At 43.6% G+C, this 24,105-nt stretch overlaps 1 protein-coding gene across 9 annotated transcripts in view; it reads left to right on the top strand.

Annotated features, from left to right (window-relative positions):
• Positions 1–5,680: 5,680 nt before the first annotated feature.
• The window catches only part of obsl1b (obscurin like cytoskeletal adaptor 1b), a 48,417-nt gene continuing 29,992 nt past the window's right edge, over positions 5,681–24,105 (top strand). For 2 of the 9 annotated variants that reach the window (XM_084478329.1, XM_084478331.1), the window contains exons 1-12: positions 5,681–5,973; positions 8,047–9,151; positions 11,633–11,902; positions 12,176–12,436; positions 12,785–13,096; positions 13,418–13,684; positions 13,858–14,133; positions 14,283–14,558; positions 20,295–20,570; positions 21,321–21,596; positions 22,777–22,962; positions 23,459–23,746. In XM_084478329.1, the coding sequence (XP_084334455.1) occupies positions 8,143–9,151; positions 11,633–11,902; positions 12,176–12,436; positions 12,785–13,096; positions 13,418–13,684; positions 13,858–14,133; positions 14,283–14,558; positions 20,295–20,570; positions 21,321–21,596; positions 22,777–22,962; positions 23,459–23,746 (3,697 nt within the window). In that variant the 5' untranslated portion in view covers positions 5,681–5,973; positions 8,047–8,142. Of the gene's footprint in view, positions 5,974–8,046; positions 9,152–11,632; positions 11,903–12,175; positions 12,437–12,784; positions 13,097–13,417; positions 13,685–13,857; positions 14,134–14,282; positions 14,559–19,559; positions 19,755–20,294; positions 20,571–21,320; positions 21,597–22,776; positions 22,963–23,458; positions 23,747–24,105 lie in introns of all 9 variants that reach the window. The other 7 variants (XM_084478330.1, XM_084478333.1, XM_084478332.1 and 4 more) reach the window with 7 other exon arrangements.

Consider the following 24,105-nt stretch of genomic DNA (forward strand, 5'->3'; position numbering starts at 1 on the left):
TCATCATCACCATTATGAACATTCTCATAGAGTGATACTCGTCTGTAGGCCTACTTTAGTGTCATGTCTTTCTTCTGTGACCCTTCTATAGCAAATGGCAGATTGCTAATTGCACAACAGCCTTTGGAGTTTAGAAATGTGATTGGCAGTGTGTTCTGTGTGAACACCAAGAGAGGGAATTCAGGAAGAGTGTGCAAGATATAGAGAATCGTGTGTAGTGTTGTGAAATGTGTGGTTTGGAATGGGAATCTGAGTCTAAAGCAAAAAATGTGCTTGGAGTTCAGCAGAATTGGTTTTGCAGTTGGTACATGAGTTTCAGGTTGTGCACATTGTGTCTGATGTTCCAATTAATGTGTTTAAACAATTGTGAAAAACTGTAACAAATAAATATTTGCTTTGTTACCTTTATGTAATTTTTGACTGATTTCATCATTACATCCCCCGAAAGACCATTTTCTTACTTTAGTGTTTTTCATTTTACTTATCACTGCAATTACTGTACTGTGAGTTTTGCCAAAATAGGTAACATTGATGTATTCTCAGAACTCCAACAATGTTGCAGTATCAATTATAGGTGTACAGTATGACTCTGGGAGGCTGGGATTGTGTGTTTAGCCCATTGGAGCTCATTGGATAGACACATATGCATTGTATCGTATTCTGATACGATTGTGTCAATGCAATATTTAGAGGATATATTCACAGCATTGTATTACAATATGGCAAAAGTCTTTATACTGTATGTACCACCTAATTGCAACTTTAAAAAAGAAAGCTATTTCTAAACAATGTTATACATTTGAATATGTAACATGGCTTTGTTTTAAACTTATCCCACCAGTGTTTAATTGATGCTCTCTAAGAGATATTCATATGATAGCTGTGTTTATCGTTAGTTTTGAGAAGAGAGAACATGGTTTTGAGTGCAGTGTTTCATTTTGAAAGAGATTTGTGGAGTTTTGACAAAATGGTTAACTCTTTTCAGTTTTGTGTTTAGAGATTTGAGAAATTGAGCTATAGTTTCATAAAAAGTGTTAAACGATTGAGAAAAACTGTAAGTGAAACACTCCATACATCCTCGAGCTGTTGAGGTGTTTAACTGAAGAAATGCATTGAGAAACATGAAGTGAGCTACCCCTTAGGAACTGGCACTCCTGCATTTGTCTTAAATAAACAGCACAATCGTTATACATATAAACATCTAGTAGTTGTTGTAGTAGTTACTACATCTGAACACATTTACACACAAATGTATGTGTCAAGTACAACATCAAAGTGCACTAATTAACCACAAGCTGATATCCTGTTTTACATGAAAGCGGAATGAAATCACTGAGGTTCCCTTCACTACTGTCACTACTGTCCACACGAACAGGCCTTATGTATCAATACAGAGGATAACAAGTGACGACTGGGGGGAGAGTGTTCCTAATTTATCCCAGTAAGGATGGTTGATTAACATTAGATTGTGTTGTGTGCGTGTGTGTGTGTGTGTGTTTGTTCTCGCTGCAGGCCTTCAGCTCACTGTCTGAACACGTCCACAGCGCTCAGGAAGTGTTTCCTTCGCATTCCTCAGGCAGGGGGAAAGAAGGGCCAAATGGTTGTTTGAACGTGGTAATTCTACCTTATACTGTGGTTCTTTTAAACACACTAATGTATAGGACTTTAGCAGAGGAGCCTCCCTCCATTGACATCCAACACTATCCCTATGTCATACATAACTTAAGGACTTTGTTTAGTCTTTGTTGTCTTTATTTGACATTTGTTATGACAACTTACAACATATCGTAGTGTAAACCGTGTGGTTATCCTTCAAAATAAAAGAGCCTTTGAAGGTTTAACTGGAAGGTAAATAGTGAGTGTAGTAGCGTTCTCAATAGCTCTGTCTACTACTCGTGGCTGAGTGGATCCTAGGGTTGACGCGTGTTAGAAGTGATGAGGAGTAGTGGCTTGATCCAAGTCGGTCCCTTCTGACCATTTATTGTTTTGACAGATGTTTGGTACAAAAAACTTGCAAAGAAAAATATATAATAAGTAAAATAAACAGTTTAGGACTATCTATTAAAGTCTACTCTTTAAGCAAGATGTCACATGCAGCATGGCAGCACGTTAGCACGGTCTAAAAACTGTAAGCCCTTCTCAGCCCCGCCCACATGCTGGGGCCACGCCTCTGAAGGCCTCCCACCTGGGCCCACCTCCTGCTCCTCCTCTGACCTCCTGGAGGAGGAGGAGACACCTGGGCCCACCTCCTGCTCCTCCTCTGACCTCCTGGAGGAGGAGAGACACCTGGGCCCACCTCCTGCTCCTCCTCTGACCTCCTGGAGGAGGACAGACACCTGGGCCCACCTCCTGCTCCTCCTCTGACCTCCTGGAGGAGGAGGAGGACAGACCTGGGCCCACCTCCTGCTCCTCCTCTGACCTCCTGGAGGAGGAGACAGACACCTGGGCCCACCTCCTGCTCCTCCTCTGACCTCCTGGAGGAGGAGGAGGACACCTGGGCCCACCTCCTGCTCCTCCTCTGACCTCCTGGAGGAGGAGGAGACACCTGGGCCCACCTCCTGCTCCTCCTCTGACCTCCTGGAGGAGGAGGAGGAGACAGACACCTGGGCCCACCTCCTGCTCCTCCTCTGACCTCCTGGAGGAGGAGGACAGACAGACCTGGGCCCACCTCCTGCTCCTCCTCTGACCTCCTGGAGGAGGAGGAGACAGACACCTGGGCCCACCTCCTGCTCCTCCTCTGACCTCCTGGAGGAGGAGACAGACACCTGGCCCCACCTCCTGCTCCTCCTCTGACCTCCTGGAGGAGGAGACAGACCTGGGCCCACCTCCTGCTCCTCCTCTGACCTCCTGGAGGAGGAGACAGACCTGGGCCCACCTCCTGCTCCTCCTCTGACCTCCTGGAGGAGGAGACAGACAGACCTGTGCCCACCTCCTGCTCCTCCTCTGACCTCCTGGAGGAGGAGACAGACAGACCTGTGCCCACGCCATCCATACAACCCAATCAGTCAGTCAATCAATTAACATAAAACTAAATTGGGCTCCCACAGTTTAAATGTAGCTCAGTAAGTGCTCTTAGTTGTGTTGCTCAAACCCCTGAATTTGGCTCCATTTTGTAGGTTCTATTGTTCTGGAAAGGAGGACGCACTCTCTTCTGACTCACAGTTCCATTCCAAATATACACTTCACTTAGTAGGATAGCACTACTAATAATAATACATATTGTTTATTTTTGCATAAATAGCTTGATCAATTGAAAATGAATGGTGACATTTTTGCAGTACTTTCAATGGAGTAGTTATCTCCCCGTCCCTCTCTAAATGGTTAAGCAGCTATATGTATAGAGGCTACCAAATGCAGCCTCAATCAAATAAAAACAAAGGTTAACACACACAGCATCTAGGATATTCACAATATTAGGTGATCGGTCACATACAGAAAGACATTTATACACTAGAAAGTGTCACGTCGTCATTCCTTAAAATAACCTTATGACCTCAAGAGGGTTTCATTGGCCATTGGACCCTGAAGATATTCCTAATAAATTCCCAACTTAAGTCTACAACATGAATCAATTGGCTGTCAAGCCCACTGTTTAGGTGAGGCATTTAGGGACAGAGAGAGAGAGAGAGAGAGAGAGAGAGAGAGAGAGAGAGAGAGAGAGAGAGATGCACCCCACAAAAACAATATCAAAACAAAACCACTGCATGTATACAACAAGTTGTGTACGTCTCATTGCTGAGCTCGTCATAAGTGTGATAAAAGTCCTCTCCTATGCAGCCAATTTCGATCTTATGCTTTTATTGTTGTCAGAATCGATTGAAAGTCGCTTCAGCTAAAACCTTCTGCTAAATAAATAGAAGTAAATGTAACGATAGGACAACAGCCGCCAACACTTCACCTCACGGAGGAGCACAAAGCATGTCATAACCCTCCAGCAGAGGTCCCGGCGGCGATCACATTACCTCCAACAGCTGAAATCAGAGAGGAGAGGGTCGGCAAGTTTGTAAGACGTGAGCATCTTAACAGCTGAAGGAGCAGCACTGCCTCACATGAGGGACCGCACAGACACACGTAGAGGCCTGGCTCTCACCACACACACTCACACACACCGGGTCACCTCTCAACACACAGCCACACACCGGGTCAGCTCACACACACACACACACGACCAGAACCCTTACAACAACACACAGATCCACATTACACACATCCATGCATAGACACAGTGGTCTCTGACATACGCACACAGCATCATACACATGGTCTACCACACATAGACCATGCACACACGTGCATTCGCGTGCACACACACACACACACACACACACACACAATCTCTCTCTCTATCGCTCTCTCTCTCTCTCTCTCTCTCACACACACACACACACACACACACACACACACACACACACACACACACACACACAAACAGAAATGACAATGTGAAGAACCCAGGCTGTCCACTTACATGACCAGGAGAGTTAGGCTAGATGTAGATGAATAGATAACAGTGCTCTTACTTTAACTTTATTTACTTGTTATATACGACTCATCTAAATGACTAATGTTACTAAGTTATATTATATTATTGACTAAGTTATATTATACTCATTGGAAGCAGCCTCTCTTAGCTATAGCATATTTAGGTAACACTAGGTAACACAACACAAGACCCTTGTGTGTATAAAAGACATGCCGAGTAGATGGCCTGTGTTAGGGTTAGTTGTCAAATTTTCCGTTCATTTTCGTAGTTCTCCCTAATTTGAATGAACTTGTATCTATGTGGTTGGTTAAAGGGGGGTGTATCTAATAGTTAGATATGAAGTCACCATCATTCCATCCTTGTTGTAGGGCAGGCTAATAGTTAGATGGTAGTTAGTAACTAATCTTATAAACCCACTAGACTGCAGGAATAATGTCTGGGAAACTCTTTCCATATTTCTGAGGGCTCAAGGTCGGCAAGTGTGAAAATTATGTGCGGGGAAAAAAGCACATCATGGGAACTTTGACTTTGAAAAACATCACAGAATGAATTGTCTGTTGGACTGTCTTCTACCAGTGCCTAAGAACCTAGGAAGTAGGACCGACATCAAAATAATATTATATGGGAACAAATATATTTTATTCTACATACATGGGTGTATTCTCAACATAGCATAGCAGATAATCAGGGGGTAAAGCTGAAAGTCTTTCAAATACATATAAAGGCTATGAGTGACTCCCATGTTAAAGTATAATGGAATAAAGTATTATGCTTTTATTATACCAGTGAACTGACATCCTGCCGCAACATGCACCATCCCTTTTACTTGCAGACGATTTTTGGCAATTTTAAAATTGAGGCCTCTGTCCAATCCTGTCCACCTGACCGACACATCTTGCTCACCCACCATGAAGACGTGATTCTGCTCTAAGTTACAAAATGTAGGGGGGATGAGCGTAAAAGATTTGTAGAGGCTAGAACCCATGCCTTCTTCTTAGGTTTTTATTGCAAGGTCTCAAGTAAGCTAAGCAGCCTGCCCTGAGCCCAGTCATCCATAGCTTTTTTTAGCCCTCGCTAGCAAGTGAATGGGAGAGCCTGGCTTATCCTTGCTGCTGTCATCGAGGCGGCCGGTATTTTTAGGGGACTGTGGCAGCTGCAAAAGCACTTATCGGTCTTCCACGAACAATGACACTCGGGGTGTCTAACGGCAGAACGCCACACAGATTGCGGGGACCGCTCTGAAGTTGTAGCTGTTCCGAACGAAAAGAAGTTCGGCTCTGAAACGTGAAGTCGTTCAAGATTTAAAAAAAAACATGTACTGGCAAAGCACGTTGGACACTTGAACTGGATTTATTTCGCACCGCATGCCAGAGCGGGGCGTCGGTAGGCCGGGCCGTTGAAGACAAGCAACGTTGATTTCTTAGCTAGAAGACAATTTCTGCGAGTGCGGAATGTATGTTGACGTTGTCGTTCCAGGACTCCGACGCGAGGTAGGTCATGTGAGGGATACGGCCCGACTTCACAAGGGGGCAGAGGTCATTCCAATTAAACCAGACAAGTAAACACGAGGGGCAATCCCAACCCCCTCTTTAAAACCTCCTGGGTGATATTTAAACCACTTTCAACGCATTGACCTCACAGATTTTCCTCTAATGAAATGTGTCCGAAGTGTGTGTCGGCACAAAGAAAATAGTTTTTTCAAAAATAACAACAGCATTGTGGATAGTTTACAATCAGTACAAGTTGAAGTGTGCGTTGGCTACAGGATATGATGCATTTCTACAACTACTTCTAAATAACTAAATAACATGAAGATTATAGAAAACACTGACCCTGTGTGTTGTTTATCTTGCACTTATTGATTATATGAAGCAGTGTATGTGTATATTAGTGTATTACAATTGAATAAATAAAAAGGGTAATTTTACTGTTACCACTTATGTTGTAATTTTTGTTCAGCTTTCTCCTCAACCCTCGATTTAAAACATTATTTTGAAACTGTTGTAATACTGGAATCTGTCCTATGGCTCTTGTATTAATTTTGAGTGAATGTTTATTATCAGAGGCCTTTCATGTCTCGAATGATCTTCTTTTGTGATTTTGGATTCTTGACCGGTCGGTTTGTGACTGGCCTGTCTGACACATGTCTGTTAGATAGTTAACCAGCTCAACCCCCACCACTAAGCTCAGCAGAGAGACTTGTAGGATAAATATAATGAAACCAAAAACCAATAGTATACGGTTGATGTGTCTCACTGCTCTCTTATGGATCAAACAACACGAAGAGATGTCTAGCCTCGGACTAATCCATCTTTAACTGTGATGTACCGGGGCTTTACAGTGCCATTAGCTGACATTTTGAGGGGGAATTTGTTGCCGATGGCAACCAACAAACATGGTGCTATGACATATTTGGACTGTGAAGTCTCTGCATGTCCACAGTATGGTCTCCGTAAGGCCTCTGTCTGTCAGCTGTGGGGGTCTCCATAAGGCCTGTAAGGTCACTTTATGGTCTCGGCATCGTCACTCGTTGTATAGTCTCAATAAAGTATGGAAGCATGGTAAGTATGGTCACTCGTTGGTCGCCTTTAAGTCTCTGTATGGCGCTGGTATGGTCTCGGTCTGGCCATTGTAAGGTTGCTGTTATGTGGCTATAGGGTTTTCGTAAGCTCTTTGTATATGGTCTATGGTCGCTGTAGGGGTTCTGTAATGTCGTGGTAAGGAATATAAGGTCTTATTATAGTCTCTGTAGGGTTCATCGGGTTTCTGTATGGTTGCGGTAAGGTCTCTGTAAGGTCTCTACTTGTTCTACTTTGTATTGTTTTCTGTGAGTCTCTGTTTGTAGTGGGGTCTGTTAGGCACTGGTCTGGTCGCTGTACGATCTCAGAAAGATCTGCTGTGAGTTTCGTCAGTGTTTGTGTGAGCATGTGGGGTTCATAGCGTTCTTTGTGATACCTGACACATACACACACACACACACACACACACACACACACTCACACACTCCTTTGCAGGTCTTTATTTAGCGCTTGCTATATTAAGCACTTTCCCATTGAAATACGGCACCAGCTGTGTTGCCTATCTGTGTTGTGGCTGCTGTTAGGACCAAGCCACATCCCTCCACTTACTACTATCCCTGTTTTCTTACGAAGACAGATGCAATCAGATTACATCCGTCAAAAATACTATCCAGTTAAAAACACATTCACACGGAGTAAGCATTAGATATGGTATAGGTCTAAAAAAAAAAGAGCCTTCTTTACCATGGATTCTAACACTCTAACTCTAAAAAAAAAAAAACATTCCAGTGATGGGAACTTGCCTAAAACTGTTGGTGATGGATCTGCTTTGTTATGGCCTTTTTTTGTGCCATCATGGAAAGGACAGTGGGTTGCAGTATAGAGGGAAAGACATCTAGCATAAGGCCTCAGATATAGAAGAGAACCTTGTATTGTAGCCTACTGCTTACGGGATCAGCGAACTAGCGGGCAGAGCCGAGACATTTGACCCCATTAGTAGTTTACATGTCATGTCTTGATTACACTTTGTTCCCCTTGCCTCAGATACTTGCACTGCGCAGTCCCAGTCCGAGCCAGTCCCGCCCCAGCGTTGGCAGAGAGCGCCTGAGCTGCTGAGTAGAGGCTGGGCCTGGAGCAGACATGGATGTGTTCGGCGGAGCACCCCGCTTCCTGGCCTACCCTAGGCCGGTGGTGGTCCAGAGCGGCACCGACGCCGTTCTGAAGTGCCAGATCGGCGGAGACCCCCGGCCCGCCGTCATCTGGGAGAGCAACAACCTCAAGATCGACACGCAGGGGCGGTACCGCGTGTTCGAGGACGGCAACGTCTACAACCTCATCATCTCCTCTGTGACCTCGGAGGACAGCGGGCAGTACATCTGCAAGGCCAAGAACAGCATCGGGGAGACGTATGCCGCCGCCACGCTCAAGGTGGAGGGCGAGGCCCAGGAGCTGGAGGTCAGGGAGGAGAACAAGCCTCGGTTCCTCATCAAGCCCCTCTCCACCCGCGTGGGCCGCGGGGACGACGCGGTCTTCTCCTGCAAGCTGTGGGGGAACCCCAGGCCTGAGGTGGTCTGGGAGAAGGATGGACGCAAGCTCCAGGAGATCTTCGAGAGCACGCACTTCAGCGTGGGCTGCCAGGACGGCGGCTGGTTCCAGCTGAAGATCTTCAGGACGCGCGCCCCCGACGGCGGGGTGTACACCTGCAAGGCCAGGAATGAGTTTGGCGAGGGGCTGGCGGGGGCCGTGCTGCTGGTGGACGCCGGCCCGGGGCAGGGGGACGACGGGAACCGAAACGGGTACAACAACAGGAAGGCCCACCAGGGCAAGCAGAGGAGTGGCAGGCTGATGTCCAATAGACTCAGAGACGACGGCATGACAAAGTCCACCAAAGTGAAGATGTTTGCAGTGACTGAGGGCAAGCATGCCAAGTTTCGCTGCTTTGTGACCGGAAAACCCAAACCGGAGATTATATGGAGGAAGGACGGCCGGCTCATTCTCTCTGGGAGACGTTACTTGTGCTATGAGGATAGAGAGGGATATTTCACTCTGAAGGTGCTGTACTGTAAGCAGAAGGACAATGGAGTTTATGTTTGCGCTGCGTCCAACACTGCGGGACAAACGCTAAGCGCTGTACATTTGACTGTGAAGGGTAAGTAAGTTCATCTGGAAAGTATCGTTCTTGTTGTCAACACAACCCCTTGTTTGGAAGCTAAATAAAATATTTGATATATTCATTCAATATATTTAATCGGCACAATTCAAAATCTTAATCAAAATGCAAAAAACCATTACACACACCCCCTGTCATAATCACTGTATTTTAAACAAATGTTTCTCTTTGAATACCATACCCACTCCCTATGTGCCATGCAACTTTAGAAGTGATCTTACTGTCTAAATATCTGTCACATGAAATGTCAAAGTGGTCCAAGTTCATCAGCTGAAGGTGGATTCCAATCGCTATAGATATCAATGTCTGTTTAGTCACAGCTTGTGAAAAGTCTAGGGGAGAGGGGAACCATGTGATTAATGGAATGAGATCCGATTTCTCCTCGGGATGCAGTTCAACACACCGACAGCGAGCATTGTATCTCTAATTTGACAACCCCCTGTACACAGATAAAGCGTTGGTTTGGACCTCTAAATAAGTAAGGTTTTCTCACCTTTAATTGATTTATTGCTGCAACGATTAGCAATTAACCGATAGTGGATCAACAGGAAATGCATCAAATCTAGAGATAGATTAAGAATTTAAGTCATTTATCAAATACAAATATCATCAGTTCAATTAAAATTTGTTCATGGATCATTATAGATGAAATGCTCAATTGAAAATAAACCACAGTGGAAGATAATGAAGAATTTATGTTTGTAAAGTGGGAGATAGGCCACACTCGAAAATAAGCCTCACCAGAAAATAGTTATTCTTATTGTACTTGGCGGGGACATTTTTTGAGCAAAGTATGAGAAATATGTTTGAAACACAGATCATCTGATTGACGTCATGAGTAACCTAGAACCTTTGAGAACAAGGATTCTATAAATATTATAGTTGATTAGATCATCTACGTGTTGAGTTAATGTAGGAAGCACTGATTGTAAAAGGGAGACTGAGATTGATTCTGATATTGTAGAATTTGCGGCAGTGGATATAGGGCAAGCATACTCAGGGCGGAGCTCGGTGTTGAGTTTGGAAACAAATCGTAATGGAGAAATTGTGTTTTTTTTGTCTTGCATTCTTGTAACAATATTTGATTGTATAAAGCAGGTATTGTATATAGCAGGTATTCATATACATGTACATCAAAACACTCTCAATAACACTTCAAGCAGTAGACACAGACCTAGGTTTTAGTGAATAATTCTTTGACAGCTCAACAAGTCCTAACTCTTTAACAGTGTTGGAGTTAAGACCCATGCAAAAGGTTTGTCTTTCATTTTGTAATAGTAGTCAGGAAATATATTTTCTTAAGCAATATTTACAAATTGAAAATCGCAACATAACCTGCAAAATTATTTCTCAGAACTAGTTGAGAAATTTTGTTTTAGAAGCCGGGGTTAAGCCACACCCAAAATATAAGACACACCTAGCTGTAAATGTTGCGATGTAGTTGAGTGTAGATTTGATCAAAGAAAATTGTAAGATAGTCTGTCACATTCAAACAGGATGGTATGATTCAGAGCTCAACCACTATGGTTAGATAACAAGCGCAGAGTGTGGTGTTGTTTCTAAATGCGGTCCACATTCTTTTGTTTACAACGGTCTGTTACTGTCCAATGGTGTCCGTTACAAACAGTTTATTTCCTAACTAACACTTGAGCGTGTTAATGATCTTTTCATACCTCAGCATCAAATAAGCAACTTCTCTCATGATTTCTCCTATCTGTTTACTGCGCTGATATTTATGATGGAATACATTTCAATTGACCAATTATGCTGCAGTCCAGCAAGCTGTAAATTCAGTTTTAATGGTGCTTCATGTTTATGTTTTGATGGCATTTAGGAATAACTTTTTCATTTGTATTTAGTCTACAAACAATTGTGTTCATTATGTCAATAAGCAGAGGTAGATAAATTTAATGAAAGGACATTTTCTTTAGTTATTCAAAAACAGTTGTCCAGAACTAACGCCAGAGATTAATGTTTTGCAATAAATAACATCTTTAAAATACTTGTTCATATTTAAACAAATATTAACTTCTTTTATAATTGACATTATAACATTGTAATATCAATAGATTAAGTAATATATGTGGTTATACCAATAGCCGTTGTAATTTCCAATGGCAATAGAAACAGCCATAGCTTTGATGCAATGTGTGATAGTGAAAGCTGTGTTGTACATTAGTCATAAAGTCTATATATAAGAAAACCTAATAAGACTATACCTTGTGTGACTCAGTGTGTTTGACTCCCTGCCAAAAGGTTCAAACCAAAAACGTCCTAACCCCTACCTGCTACTTAATGACATAAATAAAAAATTAATTACTTTAAATCAGATAAAGATGGATAAAATTGACTTACATTGAATACTTCCCTAAAATACTGCCAGTGACTGAATAATAAAGGGTCAAGGGTCTTCAAATAAAATGTCGTACTCTAACCTTCTCCTTGCCTCACCTCGTCCAGAGCCTCCGGTGAGGTTCAAGCAGCCGCTGATCGACCTGGAGGTGTGGGAGCGGGACCTGGCCGTGCTGGAGTGCGAGGTCCCTGAGGATTCGGTCCCCATCACCTGGTACCTGGAGGACCGCCGGCTCCAGCCGGGCGCCAAGTACGGCATGGAGGAGTGGGGCACCAAGAGGCGGCTGACCATCCGCGACATCGGCGTGGACGACGACGGGATCTACCTCTGCGAGATGCCCGACGGGGGCCGGAGCATCGCCGAGGTGGCTGTGAAAGGTAACTCAGCTGGAGTGTGCGTGCGCACGATGTTGAAGGAATATGAGCGAGATCTCAGCGATACTGATTCAGGGAAAAGGCCAGTAACTGCTCTTGGATTAGAGGTGAAGTCGGGGGGAGATATGTCGGATGGCTTGGGGTGTTTGACCCCCAGCTGAAGGTTCACGGTTCTGGGTTCAAACCCCAGTCTCTCCGTTGTGTGAATGTTTCTGAATACACTCTGCAAATGAACCTTGTGTTCCATGGACCTCCTTTAATGTACCTGCTTCACAGGCACCATTGTCCGGAAGCTGCCGAGGAAAGTGGACGTCCTGGAGGGAGAAAACGCTGCATTCTGTGTTGAGGTGGAGGAGGAGGAGATGGACATCCACTGGTACAGAGAGGGAGTGGAACTGCGAGAGACGCACCAGACCATCCTCAAATCATTTGGTCGAACTCATATCCTGGTGTTCGTCAACACCAATCCTCAGGATTCGGGACTGGTCATGTTCTTCGTGGGCAGGTCCAAAACCTCGTCTCAGCTCAGAGTGAAAGGTAATAAACAGTGGACATAAGGCGGCCAGACATGGCAATTCCAGTTTCAGTTTTTTGTCCTCATTAGTGTTGAAGCAGTCTTCATGGCACTAAGACTGACAAGAGAAAGACAATTATAATGCCCAAGAGAAGGTACCACTTGTACCTAGGACTACTTAACCATGATTTCAGATGTAGAATGCTGGGTTCAGTAGTTCTAGTATTTACAAATAGTAATAGAACAGGCCGCCTCATGCACGAATTGATTATATTACCTGTTAGCATATAAACTACAAACATGTCTGCCCATTAAGATGAGTTACCTGTAACAAAGGATGTCATCAATGCCCTGTTTTGTGTCCATTACAGCTGCAAAACACTGCCCTCCAAGCTGTCCGGTGAGCGTTCAGATCAACACAGAACGAGCCAACGCCGCTCTGCTCTCCTGGGTTCCCGCCCAGGACTCACGAAAGAACCCCCCGTCAGGCTACGTCCTGGAGCGGCAGGAGGTGGGGACGGGCTCCCAGGAGTGGCTCCAGTGTCTGACCACAGACTCTGCCACCTCCGTAGAGATCCTAGGGGACAGCGTGCCCTGCGAGGCAGACTACCGCTTCCGCATCTGCAGCGTCAACAAGTACGGAAAGAGCAACAACGTGGAGTTCCCCCGAGCCGTTCACTTAGGTGAGCCGGCCGATGGATTGGGTCACCTTTAGCCACTTATTCTGCAGACGTTTTCATCAATCAATTTATCCAGCATCAACAGACGAGGCTGAGAACAATTGAAGCATGCAGACAATATAGGAATATTTACAACATTTCAAGGTACTGCATGAGCAAGAGTGAAGAGTGAACGGAAACAACACAAGGTATCATGGATGGAGTTGACGGAAAAATGTTTGAAGATGGCCTAGTAGTCCTCAGTTGAATTGTTGAAACAATGGTGCCGGCAAGTACAAATCAGTAGGCACATTTTATTAAAATATGCCATGGTCTCTCCTCCAGTCCCTGTGGCCAGGATCCAGGCCCCTCTGCAGGACGCCTTGGTGCCAGAGGGGCAGGAGGCCTGCTTCTCCATTGAGCTCTCCGCCTCGGTGATCGGCACGTGGTTCTTGAACGGCACTCAGCTGCAGGATGACGAACGCTACACGACGAGGCGGTCCCGGACGCACCAGTCGCTACGCATCAGGGGTGTACGAGACACAGACAACGGGGCTGAGATCACATTCATAGCGTACGGCATTAGGGATTCTGCCGCATTATACATTCAAGGTACATTCAAGGTCGCTTACAGTATAAGGACTACTTAATCACTGTGTAATACTAACTTTTACTATTCTTTTTATTATTTGTAAATAGCTATCCTTCATATGCATTGCTTATTACTGTATCATTGACCTTAAAAACAATGTTAAAGGAGTTTGTTTTTGTCCCGGAATTTACAGCTCCTCTGGTGAAGTTCTCCCCACTATCAGAAATGGACCGTAATAAGTTTATAGAAGAGGGGAACCCTATTGTGCTGTACTGTGAGCTGTCAGACCCTGCAGTCCCAGTGCACTGGTACAAGAATGGGGTGGAGCTACAAACAACTGAGGGCCTACACATCCAATCAGAAGGCACAATGAGGCGGATTGTCATCCAATCGGCAGAGTTCTCACACTCTGGAGTCTATTGCTGCGACGCCATTGATGATGTCATCAGATTCAATGTGGAAGTAGAGGGTGAGTGGGCCTTTCCAAAAAAAAGTTAGCGTGTTTCTGTCATACTAACAACTTCCTGTTGTGATCTTGTCATTTAACATTTCCTTCAAAAGTCTTAATGAATTACCAGCAACAACTTGTAAATGACCAATGACTGCATGCATCCATAGCCCCTCCTGTGAAGTTCACACCACTCCCAGATGCGGAGAGAAAAAAGGCCATCCATACTGGCTCCCGGATGGAGCTCCAGTGTGAGCTCTCAGACCCTTCGGCCACAGTGCACTGGTACAAGGATGGCTCCAAGCTCCTGCCTCAGAGCGGAGTAGAGATGCTCACCGATGGCTTGTCTCGGACGTTGGTAGTCGACGTTGCAGACTTTATTCACTCTGGGTTATACAGCTGCAAGACTAAAGGTGATGCCATCACGTTCAACGTGGACGTCACAGGTGATTTGATGATTTGTTACTTACTATGCTGGAATTGTAACAAACATTAATTAACCAAAAGCTCTGCCTTAGCTCAGATATTAACCTTTTTTACCTTCTTACATGCAATACTTTTTAGGCTCTTCCATCTTGAAACTTAGCCCTTAGTTGATTGTTAATGTTTAGGACATTGTATTCAAGGCTGTTTCTAAGACACAAATTCGAACATATCTGTAGTTCCACCGGTGAAGTTCTCAGCGATTCCAGAACAACTAAGGAATAAGACCATTGAGGCCGGCTGCCCCGTTGTACTGCAGTGTGTGGTCTCGGACCCAGAGGCCCAGGTCTGCTGGTATAAGGGTCCAACGCAGCTTCTTTCAAACTCTGGATTAGAAATCCAATCGGAAGGCCACACAAGGACTTTAGTTGTCCTATACGCCGAACCTCGTCATTCTGGTGTTTACAGCTGCGCCTCTGAGGATGATACCATGGAGTTTCGAGTGGAGATCAGAGGTGACCCATATCTTTTTGTCTTGTGTAGTAATAACAATACTACTGTAAACCAACCTCCTGTTTCTCTTGACACCACTAATAGCTCCCATATTACTCTGTTTTGACATTCTGTTTCATTGCCAAAGCCATACCACCAAAATCTATCTTTAGCTACGTTTGACCCCTTTCAATGTATTTCAACATTTTTTACTTGGTTTTGTCCAAAATTTACCCTGATAGCTATACCGGTGAAGTTCTCTACTAGTTTTGATGTTGAGCAAACCAAGGCGTTTGAAGTGGGTGCGGCATTTGAACTGGAGTGCGAGGTCACCGAGCCCACCGCTGAGGTGTGCTGGTACAAAGATGGCCACCAGCTCTGCCCACAGAATGGCTGGGACATTAACTCTGACAGCTCCTTCAGGAGGCTCATTGTCCAATCAGCTGAGCTCTTTCATGCGGGGCGGTACAGCTGTGAGACCTCTGATGACACTATCCAGTTCACTGTGGATGTCAAAGGTGATTTTTGTTATGTTTGGTTGAATCTTGAACACGATAGTGTGTTAGTTCTTGTAGGAGACTTGATGTCTTACTGTAACATTAAGAGTGTCTGTCACTAAAAGTTGGATGGTTTGAAGCTGTATCGGTTGTATTTTTCCGCTAATAACCGATGTTGCTAGCTTCAGAGCTACACCTATATAACCACACTTTTCTTTAACTCTGAGAATCATAACAACAAACAAAACTAACAAAACAGTCAATTTGTAAAGACACTTGACCTTTAACCCCTCCCCGCCTCTCTCTTAACCAATGAGTCGATGCACTGACATTCACAATTACCTTTGTGAATGCTCATCTTCAGCTCCAACGTCGCCATTGTTATCCTCACCGGAGGTTGGGGAAAGTAAGTTGCTTGAGGTAACCTGTCCCTTGGAACTGCAAGGTCAGAGGTCAGACTCTGCAGTCCCGGTGTTGGGGCCGCAGGACGAAGAGCAGGATGTAAAAAGCCAACCTGGCTTTGAAACTGGAGGCTTCGAGCAGACCCTCGTAATCGAACCGACCCACTCTTCCAACTCTGGAGCCTACTATTGTGCAACAGCAGACGATGTTGCCCAGTTAATTGTTCAAAACGAAGGTGATTGTTTAGTCTCTGTGTTGTTTGTGTCATTGGTTTTGTTTTTTAAACTAATTCTCTTCTCATAGCTTTTTTAAGTAGCCCCTTTACAATTATAATCGTAAGAAGCTAATGTTTGTGATATAAAACACCTTAGAATAACAAACACTGAAATGATCCCACTGATGCAGCTCTGCTTGTGACATATCCACCTGGTTCTGCAGTTGAGAAGACCAAACCTATTGACGCACAGAGCCCCATCGTTCGGCAGTTTGAGATCTCAGACCCAGTTGCCAAAGCCTGTTGGTACAAGGATGGAACACAGATCTACCCACAAAACAACAGCCAATCAGAAACTGCCAAACAGACTATGTCCCTCCCTTCAGGTGGCTTCTCCTGTGAGAAGAGGTTTGGCTGTGAGAGAAAAGACGCAGAAGTGCAGTTTAATGTGGACAAAAAAGGTGTTGTTCCATCTTTTTCATATTTGTTGAGGAATCTTTCAGAAAACAATACCCTATGACAGTAAAGCTATGAGCTCATTGTTTGTTTTCTTGGCTTTGTCTGTACAGCATATCAGTGTCACACTGGTGACGACAGTGGTGCAGTATCTGATGAGTCTCACGAAAGCACTATGGACACAAAAGGTGAAACATTTGATTAGAATCATCCATTTTAACCCAGTACATACTTGCCACTAACCAAAGTGGTGTATTGAATCGTTAGATGTCACTTTGTGACATCGATGAAATATATGTATTTATATAATTTCTGATCATTTTTTAACATGCTTTCAGACATGACCCACTCTCATTTCATTTCCTGCAGATTATTTTTGGCTTCAAATGACAAATCAAGATGATTCGAAGCAGTCATACTCTTGATACTAACGTATATGTTTGTCTGTCATGTCGTGTCATTCTTCATCTTAACAGCCATCTTTGTTTTGCTTGTCACAAGCAACTCTCTACTCTTGAAGCCCATCTTATTTGTCCATCACAAGAACCCGTCATTCACTGTGCTGGTCTGAATCACCTCTGTTGCATTGACAATTAATTGTTTTACTCTTATTGGTATAATGGCCTTTTGTAGGCAGAAGTAATGGGGTTTAACACTGATCAAGGGTGCTATAGTATCAAGGGTCTACGACATATTTAGCACAAGACCATGGTTTTCCATGGTCGCACCTCTTCAAAATTGTCTTTGCAATGGATCATCCCATAACTCCTCCATGCTAACACACAATGATGTACAGTACTATTTTAAGAAGAACTATTGAGGCAAAAACCAAACTGAAAAACTTTATCTCTGTGTACATCATAATGCCTCTAGCTGTACCTCCCAGACTCTCACCGGACCAAGCTACAGAGCCAAGGAAGTACATTGAAGTGGCTAACTCAACAGAAGACGAAACCATGTTGCAGAAGCCAAACTCTTGGGTCTCCCGAAAGATAGGAGAGCCCTGTAAATATATAAAGCATTCCGGGCCAACTCCAGCTCTTAACCCAACAAGTGGAGGTTATGATGAGCAAATTCCAGTATGTTCAGAAGTGCTTTCCAGCAGCCGACAAGCGACAACTGTTGATGTGGATCACCCTGAATCAACGTATGCAGTGATGGTCGGACCCGGTGCAAACCGTCACTCTATACAGCCTACAGAAGTCCAAATTGAGCATCTCAGACGCAATACACAGTATTCACCAGCTCCTCTAGAAAACGTGACAACGTTTACACACACGACTGTCCAAGCTCAGAAGTATTGTGCTGCACTGCAAACTGCAACCTACAAAGTAGAGGAACCCGACAGTGCCCGAGGGTGTACAGCTTTCAAATCCCAGGAAATCTGCAAGTCCTCGAAGATGAAAAATATCCAATCAAAGGAACTTTGTTGCTCCTCAAAGACAGAAAAGCTCCAATCAGTGGGGCTGTCTAAATGCTTACAGGCTGAAACGATCCAATCAGTGGGACTGTCTCAATGCTTACAGGCTGAAACGATCCAATCAGTGGGACTGTCTCAATGCTTACAAGCAGAAACTACCCAATCACAGGGACTGTCTAGTTGCTTACAGGCTGAAACTGTTCAATCAGTGGGAGTGTCAAGCTGCTCAAAGACTGAAAGTCACCAATCAGTGGAGCTGTCTTGTTCCTTACAGACCCAAACTATCCAGGCAAAGGAAAATTCCAACCAGCTTGCAACTGTCCTATCAGATGGGCTTTCTGGCTGCATACAGACTAAATCCTTCCAATTAAATGACCCATGTGACTCTATAAAGTCTGCAACTGTCCAATCGGAGGAGGTCAGCAACTCTTTCAGCAGCAATGTCCAATCAGGTGAGCTGCGTAACTCCAGCAAGACCGCAAATATAAGCCAATTGGATGAGCTTTCTGACTCTTTACAGTCTGTCACTGCCCAATCAGTGGACCTCTGGACCTCACAGTCTGTCAAGGCACAGTCAAAGGAGCTCGGTAACGTCTGTCAGATGGCAACTGTCCAATCGGTGAAGCTCTTTGACACCGCCCAGCCAATTACTTTACAATGGGTGGGCGCTGGTATCAACATCTCAGAGAGTGGCTCCCTGCAAATAGGAGGGATTTGTAGTTCACCTGAGGTCGTATCCCTTCAACCTCAGGTCATGCACAGCCCTCTGGAGGCAATGACTGTGATGGCAGGGAAGGAATTTGACCTGCGGCACTCTACCACCGTTCAATCCAAAGACTTATTGCATAACACAACGCAAACGGTACCAACTCCAATGGAAGAGTTGTACTACAACATGCAATTGACAGCAATCCAAACAGGGGGAAACACCCTGGAGACACAAGGAGATGCATTCCAATGCTTAGATTACTCTGAGCAAAGAGCTCATGGGTATTCATTAGAAGCGTATAAGCCAGTATCTGCCCTGCAATCAGAAGAGGTCTATCTGTCAAGGGCATGTGACAGTCAGTGGGATGATGATGGTGATGATGACATTGCGCTTAAAGTGGATGTCGAAGGTGATTTTAATAGTTACCATTATCAGACAAGAGAATGGATGTTGGTGCTTTGTAGAAATCAGGAGATTATCTGTGTGATTTAAATCAGAGCTGAATAAAGTTTTAAAAGCCAATGCGATGCTCGGGTGGCTTGTGAGATTGTACGTTAAGTAGCGTAACATGGTTAATATATGTGTGGAAAAGTCTAACTCTTATGTAGTTATTTCCACATAACAAAAATAGTTCCTCCATCCAAACACTAATAACACATCTGTGTACCAAGACCCTGATATTTAGGACTGCTAATATCCATCAGTAGCAATTGAGGTAGCTAATCTCAGTAGTGGGGACATTGCACTGGAAGTGTTAACAAATAAATTCCATTCATACCATGGCTAATAACTGATGTCATTCTTTTTCGATATCACTACCAAATGTCATCACAGCCCCTCCGGTGAGAATCACAGCGGCAGTTTGTGAGACTGAGAGGAACCAGTCATGTGAGGTATCGGATCCTTGCGCAGGAGTGTCTTGGTACAAGGATGGGCTAAAGCTGCTTGACCTGAATGGGCAGGTGATGGGTGGTTCGGAGGGCTCTGTACGAACGCTCTCTGTTGAATCAGCGCTGCCATACCACGCAGGTGAATACACCTGCCCAACCACTGATGATGCCATGCAGTTTTATGTTGATGGTAAAGGTGACAAACTGTGTTTGCTTTGGTTTGTTTTCTTTTCAATCATCTTGGGTAAATCACTAGTTGTTAGTGGGGGTTTTTCTAAAATCAAATAAAATGTGTTTTTCCTGCTTTAAGTAGTGTCAAATATAGATGCTGCTTTTGGAGAGGAAGATGCCCCTGAGGGATGCAAAAAATATCATTAATAAATTCACAAAAAAAGATGGCATTTTTTTAACCTAATTAAACCCATTCTTGAACTTGTTTCTAGCCTGTATGTGCTATTTTATGTATATTTATTATTGATTCATATTTTCTTACCATGCTGCAACCTTATTCAAAGTTAAATTATTCTACTATATAATTCATTATTTTGTATCATATAATTAATTATTTAATTATTTAAAATCATTTATAGGTTTTTTTATATGTATTATTTTTTAAGATTATTCTATATTCATAATATGTTCTCAAAATTAATTGTATTTCTTATATTCAATCTTTTAGCTCCTCCTGTGAAGTTCACAGCCATGTCTGAGGCTGATCAGACACAGACAGTCATGGTGGGCTGTCCCGTTACTCTGCTCTGTCAGCTCTCTGACCCCAGTGGACAAGTTCACTGGTACAAAGACGGAGCAAAACTTATGCCTCCATCTGGAGTTGACATCCAGTCGGATGGAAATATCAGGAGCTTGACCATCCAGTCGGCCCAGAGTTCTCATTCTGGTGTGTATCAATGTGAGACTAAGGATGATACCATCCAGTTCAGCGTGGACGTGAAAGGTGACAAACGAACAGAAGTTCTTACCGTTTCTAATCCGTTTGGAGTGGAGCCACTAACTGGCTGAAACAGCTGGTAATAATTGTCCTTAATAATCTTCTAACCAATGGTTTGTAGTTGCGCTGCGCTACATTTCTTTCGTGCAGTTATTTGTTTGTCTGTTTGAAAGATGCATAGCACCTTGACGTGGCAATTTTAACCAAACGAAGGAGCTAACTAGGAGACAGGAAGGCAACAGATTCTTTACTTTGTTTTCATTAGTAAGGGTAAGGCGGGCATTAGGGTAAGGGATCTTCTCTCCTTATATATATGTTAAATAATTCATACCTAAACTTTCAGTATTAAATGTTGAATTTGTCGTTGCTTCTATGTTGGCTTTGGGGCTCTTTTCAGTCTGCTGTTGCTTCATGTTGCTTTTCTTCATTACTAATTTCTTCTTCATAACTTTGTCTTCTACTTCTTCTTTGTTCTATTTGATATCGGTGTGTCCAAACTGGCCGATAACCTTTGCTTTGGTTTGATACGCTCCTCTTAACTTCCTTATTTTTATTGAGATCAGTTTTGAGTATATACGTTTTTATACATATTCTTCTCCCCACTTTGTAAATTTTTTTTTGTACATTCCTGCCTTAGAATAATCTTAATTAACCCTAATCTTTAAAGGTAATACAGGACATTAGTCAATAGCCATGATTTCAGGAAATTAACTATAAATCATTATTTTTTCAAAACAACCAACCAAAAATGTCCAGCTCTGCCTGTGAAGTTCTGTGAGCTTCCAGAAGACGAGAGGAGCAAGTCAGTGCAAGAAGGCTCACCTCTGGTTCTCCGATGCGAGCTCTGTCAGGGCACAACAGCTGAGGTCTTCTGGTCCAAGGATGGAACCAAGCTGCTCCAGGGTGATGTAGACCTACAGTCACACGGCCTAGTGAAGAAACTGTGCATCCAAACTGTGGATAGAACCCATGCTGGCGTCTACCAGTGTTCAACGGCAGGTGACTCAATCACCTTCACGGTGGAAATCCAAGGTGATTAATGTCTGACTCTACCCTGTTCTGTCCTGTATATACTCTAACCACCTGTAAATACTGTATATATAAGTGTTCTAGCCAAATCTGTACCCAAATGTGTGCATGCTTTAACAAGAGTGATTGAATCATTCTTTGAAACGCGGCAATATTTAGCATATTTACACTTGGAGCATATATTCATAATTTGTATGAATTCCATAACTAAAAACCCCTTCTTCTTCTAGAACTAATATGTCATATAATTGAAAACATTATTCCCCTCCTCCCTCCCTTCGCTCAAATGCTTTTATAGGCCGTTCACAGAGGATCATGCCCATCCCGATGTCAGAAAAGTTCAAGGCCATTTCAGTTGGCTCTCCACTAGTGCTCCAGTGTGAGCTTCAAGACCCAGTTGCCCAGGTCTCATGGTGCAAAGATGGAGTGGAGCTTTATTCAAAAACGGGTCTCGATATGAAAAGAAATGGCCACGTCCGGAAGCTAGTGATAAATTCGGCTAAGGCCTGTGACTCCGGCCTCTACAGCTGTTGTCTTGCACTCGATGTTGTGACATTCCAAGTGGAGGTCCAAGGTGATTGTTGTGTTGTTTGCTATGGTTTTTTATTAATAACTATACAAATAAGTTCCAACAATAATGATTCTTTTGCCCCACAGGTATACACCTACCTCATCGTACTTTTAACGCAGCAATAGTCAGTCCCGTCTACGCTTTTCTTTGTTCATCTTCCCTTACCTTACCCTACCTTAACTTACCATTAGTTACATCTAGACGAAGGGGAAGTCCTGTCAGCGGCGCATCGTAGGCAGCATAATCACAGCGGCAAAAATAGTGACAAATGATCTGGGTTGGTAGACAAATGAATTAAGTGGAACTTAACAACTCGTATGGATCTTGGTAAAAAGGAAAACACAAATTTACAGATAGCTTGGCGTATCCCTTTGATTTTCGATACCTTATGATACCATACCTACATTACCTAAGACTAACATAACATCTTAGCCTTTCCATACCATTCTTTACAAAACAGAAACTGGTAATCAAGCAACACCACTTAGCCAAAAGGAAAAAACCTATATGTTTCCAATAGCGATCACAAATCTGTCAGACTGATATATGAGTAAATCATCTTTGTTTCTGACATTGCATTCTGCCCAATGTCATTGGAATTTATTGTTTCAGACCCCACAACTGAGGTCAATAGGTACAAAGATGTTGTTCAGCCACTTCCTCTGAGTGACTTCGACGTCCAATCAAATGAGGAGTTGAGATCAATGAACATCCAATCAGCAGAATCCAGACACATGGGCCTTTACAGCTGTGAAGCGATGACCGATGTCCATATAGAATCCAAGGTGGATGGTGCAGGTGATCAGCAAACTTTTAGTTTTAATGTCACTAATTTGCTTTAGGCTTGGCAATCGAAAAAACATTGGGAACAAGCTTAGGGCATTTCCATTGTGCATAACAACGTGTTGATATTGATCTAGTCTTCAATTCTTTAAGAAAACGGCGTGCATGTTAGACTCCACAAACACTTCTTAAAACTATATATGACTTCTGAAATTCACAACATGTAACACTTACACTTCTCTTCAGTAAAAGCAATTGGAAGTCAATGCTTAAATAACTAAATTGGATTTATCTTAATCGTTACCAAGTCAACAATAGCGCAATAACATCCTATTAAGTACAAAATGCTGTTTTTGTGCACTGACCAAGCGTTCTCCCCACCTCCACCCCCAGTTTTCAAACCTTGTACATTGATACTCTTGCATTGCTGCTGCATGTCAATGTTTAGCTCAGATCTCACGAGGATCGTCTTTTGTACGCTGCTTGTAACCCAATGAAACGACACCTGTAGCTCCTGTCTGGTCTTCAGTGGCACCAGAGGTCGGGAGAAGTCAGTCTGTGGCGGCAGCAGGGCCCAGCTTCCAGCACAGCCAGACAGCAAATCTCAAAAGGCATGCCCACTCGTCCAATGAGGACAGAGTGAATCCCCTGCCAAAGTCCGTGACTATCAACCAATCAGAGCACAGAAAGAGGACAGTGGTTACGCAGCCGGCCACCAGCGCGTCTTCATCCTCCGGGGTGGGCAATCTTAAGACACACCAACGTTCAGATCTCAACGATCGCTGTGTGGAGGTGAAAGGTGACATGCAAAGACTTCTCGTGGATGCCAAGTTTAAGTTGCAACTAATGACTAGTTCCTCTGCCACCACTCATACGATACATGGACCATGGATGGCTTCATTATGCCTTTATTGATAGAGGGCTGAATTTCATCTCAAATGAATGAATGAAAAATGGTGCTGCTTCATCTTCATCAAACCCGTCGGGGATTGACCCATTTCCATTATTCTCTTTTTTTCCTCATCTTCATCAAGCGTTTGAATGCTTTTTTTTTTTCTAAAACGTTGATCATTTGAATGTGAAGCTTTATGAAGGATGCTAGACCTTCGACAAGTCTCTTGGAAACCTCTCTAACCTTGCTTCAATCACATGCGATAC

Source organism: Micromesistius poutassou (assembly GCF_964030765.1).
Source record: "Micromesistius poutassou genome assembly, chromosome: 14".
Lineage (NCBI taxonomy): Eukaryota > Metazoa > Chordata > Actinopteri > Gadiformes > Gadidae > Micromesistius > Micromesistius poutassou.